Here is a 6,143-nt window from a genome sequence, read left to right as displayed (position 1 = left end):
ATTGATTACCAACAAAAGAGCATAGAGATGAGCGGAGGTTGAGTTATATGAGATGGGTATGTTGTTGGGGTTAGATTTCACCAAGTTCCCTTTCATGTGTATTAGAATTCTTCTTTATCCATTCATGCCAACGTTTCTCATTAAATTACTTAAACTCGTTCCCTTAGTGAATAAGCCTGTCCCAAATTACCAGTTCATACAATTCCTAGCGTTCCTGGTAATAAGATGTGAAGAACAAGAGATTAAGACGACCAAGACTCATACCCTCATCCCTTAGAAATAAAACACTTAGGAGTAATTCAACAAGAACCTGAATTGAAAGGAACCTCCCAACACTCATGCAATTCAGAAATCATGCTATTGTATGAGCAAGCAAAGAAATAGATGAATTACTCTAACAATTAATGAAAAAGCATATGGAATTAAGAATCAATTCAAACACATGAGAGTTTACAAGGTTACATCATTCCCCAACAACAAATAGAAATTAGTTCCCCATAGACATGGGGGAACTCTATGAATAATGGAAAAAAGAATGAGAATGGAAGCCTAAGAATTGGGAAAATAGTGTATTGCTATGCTCTTCTCTGCTAGGGATGCAAAACCTAGAGCCCCAGGGTCCTTTAAATAGTGTCAGAGGCGTGCCAAAACAGGGTCCGGTCCAAAAGAATTGAAACGGAGCAGAAACAGGGCTTGGTCCACAAAAATCATCGCTCAGGTGCCTAAGGAGGTCGCCCGGGCGAGAAGAGAGCCTCATGTATGGCCCGGACTACGAATATGGTCGCCCAAGCTACGAGGCCTCGTCGCCCAGGCGACTAGGATTCTTGCCGAGTGACGAATGTCGATACAGCTCGCTTGAGCTTCGTTTCTGGTCACCCGGGCTTCGTGTTTTCCCTCCTTCTGGTGCCTTTTTATGCCCTTCTGAGCTCCATCTTCTTGGCTTTTCATCTCTTTTTCTAGTATTACCTCAATCTCTGCCAAAACAAAGGGAATTAGGTATAAATCCATTGAAATCAACCTCAACTCTCTTATTCACACAATTCATTGAAAAAGTATGAGCCCAAGCAAGTTTCTAAGTGGAAAAGGGTGCTTTTAGTATCAAAATCATATCACAAATAATGGTGTTTTAAATAAAGTGTATTATTATGCTGCTCTCTACCAGTGATAAAAAACCTAGAGCCCAGGGTCCTTTAAATAGATTCGGAAACGAGCAAAAATAGGGCCTGGTCCAATAGAGTCAAAACAGAGCAGAAACTGGGTCTGATCCACGAAACCCGACGCTTGGGCTCCCCACTCAAGGCGCCCGAGCGGTGAAAAGACCTCATGTAAGGCTTGGGCCTCCAAATAGGGCGCCCAAGCTTCGAGACCCCGCCTCCCAAGCGGCTAGGGGAACGCGCCCAGGCGGTGGACGTTGATTTTCCTCACTCAAGCTTTCATTCAGGGTGCCCGGGCTTCGCGTTGTCCCTTCTTCTGGTGCTTTTTCAGGCCCTTTTGAGTTCCATCTTCTTGGTTCTTCATCTCTGCTTCCAGTATTGCTTCAATCTCTGCCAAAACAAGGGGAATTAGTCATAAAATCATTGAAATCAACCTCAACTCTCTTATTCACACAATTTAATGAAAAAGCATGAATCCAAGCAAGTTTCTAAGTGAAAAAAGGTGCTTTTAGTATCAAAATCAGATAACAAATAACGGTGTTTTAAACCGTTATCACTTGCCCAACGATTGAGTTGTCCCCTACATCACTAACTTCGCAAATTATGCTCTCACTTAGCGAGTGAGACACTCGTCCAATGCATCTCTGTAATTTAGAACTCATAACGGATACACAAAGTTATTCCATTCGCCTTAACAAATATTTTTCTTCTTTCTTACAAGTAAAAACAATGTATACAAATTCAAAATATACCGTTTGAAACCAACTAAATCAAATTTATTTATCTTTAAAACAAACTTCTTATCAAACCCCAAACACACATTATTTTTACCTGAATCACCAATTTAACCATTTCACTAATTCACATATAGCAAAGAAGCAAAATTGCATTATATACACAATTCAACCACTCTTAATCAAAAATTCATCAACAATTTCATTCAACAAATACAATCAAATTTAAATATGTAATTTTCTTTCCCTAACTAGTTTTTAGAAAGAAAAGACGAAGAAGACAAAAGTTAATCTATTGAGAAGGGTTGAATAAACTTAAGTTAACTTCTTGGAATTAAATTTGTGGTATAAGTTCTTAAAATATAACTCATGGCAGTTGGTTATTTGGTATAAATCTTTTGTCTGAATAAAAAAAATTGTAAAAAGAAGTTATGAAGTAATGTGCTGAATCATTTACACCTCCCCAATTTTATCCGTTAGAGTGTTGCTTAAAGTAGAAGTTAGAATTCCTTTTGAAATGCAACCTTCACTCACGGAAGAGACTATGCTGCTGCTCATAATTACTGCTTGGAAACACATGGTCCCTCATTTTGAGCCTTTTGGATGTGACAAAAGGAGCAAATCTCCTAAAAGTCCTTCATCAATTATGAAAAAAAGGTTTTGCTTTTGTTTCTTATTTTTCCACTGTATTTACCAACTACTTTCTTTACAACAATGGAAAACAATTACTTTTTAAAATTAAAATCAATTTGTATATAACTTGAAAGAGACAATTTTAAAAATTCTATAAAAAGTTTCAGGAATTCACTTTTACATAAACTAATTTTTAGTTATAAAATAGTTGAATTCAATTTTTCTTTCTTAAAAGTTCTTATAGAAAACTTTATCTAAATATAGTTTAATCTATGGGTAAATCAATTGATTTAATAAAACAAAAAATCTATCAACCATGAGTTCAGACCTATTAACCAAACTGTGAAAGAATTGGTCAAAATTTTGGTAAACTAATGTGTAGTTCATTAAAACCAAACCAAATTAAATTCTGTATAAAACTATGAATCTTATTGAAGAAACATTTTCACGTGCTATTAGAAATAAAATAAAATAAAAACATCTCTACCATCTAAAATCGTCTAAAGTATAACTTGTATGAGTTATATTGTAAAACTTATTTCTCATTCATTTTTTTTTAAATCTAACATTTAATTTATACATAAATTCTTTAATTTATAAATAATGAGGTTGAGTTCAAAAATGCCAATTTTCTATTATGGCCTGATTGCAAAGTGAAGTGTTTGATTATTATGAAGTGAGCTTTTAAGTTTACAGTGAGATTTGACCCACTTATATATTATAAACTAGTTTTATTTTTTTTAGTGATGTAGGACTTCCAATATTGGTGACTGTTATCATGCTTGTGTGTTGTGTAGTGACTTTCATAGTAAAGGAAATGATTTGTTTATCCTTCAACCTTTTCCTTCCTTATCTCTCAAACAAGACCATGCATACAACTGAAACTATAAAACGAAAATTGCTTCCAAGAATATACAAAGAGTTTCACATATTTCTACGATCTAGCATCAATGAGATCAAGTTCAAAGCACAATCTTCAGAAACATAATCATTATGTGACAGCTAATTACACTTGTGTTGAAGAAGAAACGAAAGTTTCAGATTACTTCTGGAACAGGCCAAAGACTTGTAGAGGAGTAGGTTCCCCAGTCTAAGTACAATGATCAAGTATTTGAACTAGAAGTTCGAAATGGCCACAAATATGATAGCAGATTCCTCCTTCCACTGGTCATCTCTCTGTTTCCTCTTCTCCTTGAGATATTGTCAGTGCCACTGCCACTGTCACTACCATTCCTTCCTCCCCTAATTCGACTACTTCGGGAACTGGAGTGTCCTTGAGATGGCAGCTCAACACGGCAAACTGGACAGGAATTGTGCTGGACCAACCATGGAACAATGCAGTCTGAGTGGTAAATGTGGCTACATGGCATTTTCCTGGCCTCAGAACTCAGTTCAAACCTTTCCTTACAAACTGCACAGTGAGAATCAGATTGGAGGTGTTCATTTGTGATCTTAATTGTTGGCATTGCATCAATAGAAGAGCGTGATGCAGGAGGTGGACCAAGCCGGTCATTTGTTATGTGCTGCTCAATGAGTCCTTCAAGTCTAGGACCAAGAAAGTAGTGACCAAAATCAACATGCCCAGAACCACTTCTTGAGCCACTGTTGTTAGAGACAGTGAACCCTGGAGGTTGACCATGAAATATGAGATAAGGACCAGAGGTATAGACCCCCCAAGTCTGATCAGGAAGAGGGGTGTTGCCAAACCTCCTTCTGACATCAAAGTTTGTGTAGCTTCCAGCCATTCTCTGCCTCATGAAATTGTCAACACCATCTCTAACTCCAACTCTTGGCTCGGAACCTCTTTGCTCCATAACATGTCTTACAGCATCCATAATGTCAGGGACGTGATGAAAATCTTCCCTTTGTGATGAAAACCCTTGTTGCCTTGAAACTGCTCGCAGCAGCTCGTAAAGTTCTTGCACAAAGCCTCCATCGCAGTAAGGGCAAATTGCATCTCTCCATTCAAGCCAGATTGGCTGCCTGCATGTATAACACCAGTATGTCGTTCCACTTGACATGCTTTCTCTTTCACTACAAACTTTCACTATGCTTCTGCACCAAGTATAGAGCTTCAGAAGGGTCATTTTAGTCACAGATGAAGTTAACAAAATGAGTCATAAAATTGACAACAAATGTAAGCAGCTAACACCACATGCTCGATATTATATGCCTAAGAAAAGCCAAATGGTAAATCTGAGAGAGATAAGGAATGGCAAACTCCAACAAGATAGAAGAAAAGGTACCAAAATATAATCAAACTTCATGTCACAAGGTAGTTTCATAACATTATTATGGACATCAAGAAATGCCTTTTGAAAAATTTGACTCAGAAAACAATATGAACAAGAAAACATAAAAAGAACCCCCCATTAAAGTAAACTAGTGACAAAGCATCTGGATTGGATTTCAAGCAGATATAAACACATTTCAAATCAGAAAACAAATAATTACCCAAGAAAGAAAGGAAATTTAAATGAGGTCTTACAATGAACACAAGAAGTTAGAGCTGTGAACATAAGGTCAACTATATAGTCAACTATCTCTTGTAATCGAATAATGAAGAATTTCAACAAAATTTACAGTAAGCGCATAGGATCGTGAATTAACCTGATTAAAGGGATGTAAAATATCCATCTAAAAATATCCAGAATAAAAAATTTCGAATGGGTTTTGGATTATCAGAGGAGTTCTTCTTCCTACCATAATCCCAATAGAAAACCGGTCAAGTCCAACAATTTTAAAGGGAGACAAAGCTCCATAACTTCTCAGACAGATTGAAATGATTTAAATTTTACCCTAAACAAAACAAATCAATTACCACATGAAATAAGGAGGAACAGAATTCATGCAGGAACCAGCTAGCTTCTACAACAGAAACAGAGCTTTTCCTCAAACATAACCACAGCCAGAAACAAAGGATAGTGAAGGCAACACAACAAAAGCAAACTGAAAACTAAAATCCAACAAAAACCACACCATGTTGTCATCAAAGCATATAAACAAACACCCATCACTCCAAATATCATTCTGAGTTCACACCCACCTAGAATCCACTGAAAAAAACATAATGAATAGCAAGAAGAAGAAAAAAATCAGAATTTATGAGAGTGAACTTACCAATGAAAAGGAAGAGAAAGACAAAAGAAGAAACCAAAATGAATGAAAAAACTCAGAGCATAGTTGCAAAAGATTCTGAGCTTGGTGGAGAGAGAAAGTAGAAGAAACTCTATACAATTGATGGGGGTGTTCCCACTGAAGCCAAGTTTCTTTGTAATTTTCACATGTTCAAAATTTTGACTATTCTATATTTAATTTCTTGTAATTTTCACAAATTGAGAATTTTTATTATTCTATACTTAATTTCGTGAAGGAAAGGTTCACCAAGATGAGATGACGCACGTATAAACATACCAACTGTAACTTCAAATAAAGAATTTTCCATAAAACAAATAGTGTTTATTATTTTATGTCATGTCAATATTAATTTTTTATACCCACGTTTTAGTGCTAGTTCACATAATTGAGAAGAAAATATTAAAACTAACTAAATAATATGATTTTTATCATTATTTAATTTTAGTTTGCTACGTAAATGCTTAACTTAAAGCATAAGTTAAGT

General features: G+C 35.9%; 1 protein-coding gene across 3 annotated transcripts; it reads right to left on the bottom strand.

Annotated features, from left to right (window-relative positions):
• Window positions 1–3,396: 3,396 nt before the first annotated feature.
• Window positions 3,397–5,825, bottom strand: LOC106780686 (E3 ubiquitin-protein ligase RZF1). 3 transcript variants are annotated; one of them, XM_014668984.2, is made up of 2 exons: window positions 5,642–5,825; window positions 3,397–4,593 (listed from the first exon to the last, which is right to left on the bottom strand). In XM_014668984.2, exon 2 carries the CDS (start codon window positions 4,540–4,542, stop codon window positions 3,625–3,627), a length of 918 nt encoding a protein of 305 aa, XP_014524470.1. In that variant the 5' UTR covers window positions 4,543–4,593; window positions 5,642–5,825; the 3' UTR covers window positions 3,397–3,624. The 3 variants fall into 3 exon arrangements, with proteins under 3 accessions (XP_014524470.1, XP_014524469.1, XP_022632796.1); XM_014668983.2 differs by having other exon boundaries at window positions 3,397–4,576; window positions 5,642–5,824; XM_022777075.1 differs by lacking the exon at window positions 5,642–5,825 and having other exon boundaries at window positions 3,397–5,600.
• Between the last annotated feature and the right edge of the window lie 318 nt (window positions 5,826–6,143).

Source organism: Vigna radiata, unplaced genomic scaffold (genome assembly GCF_000741045.1).
Source record: "Vigna radiata var. radiata cultivar VC1973A unplaced genomic scaffold, Vradiata_ver6 scaffold_51, whole genome shotgun sequence".
NCBI lineage: Eukaryota > Viridiplantae > Streptophyta > Magnoliopsida > Fabales > Fabaceae > Vigna > Vigna radiata.
Note: the sequence above shows the minus strand (reverse complement) of the source record. Positions and strands in the feature narration are given on the sequence as shown.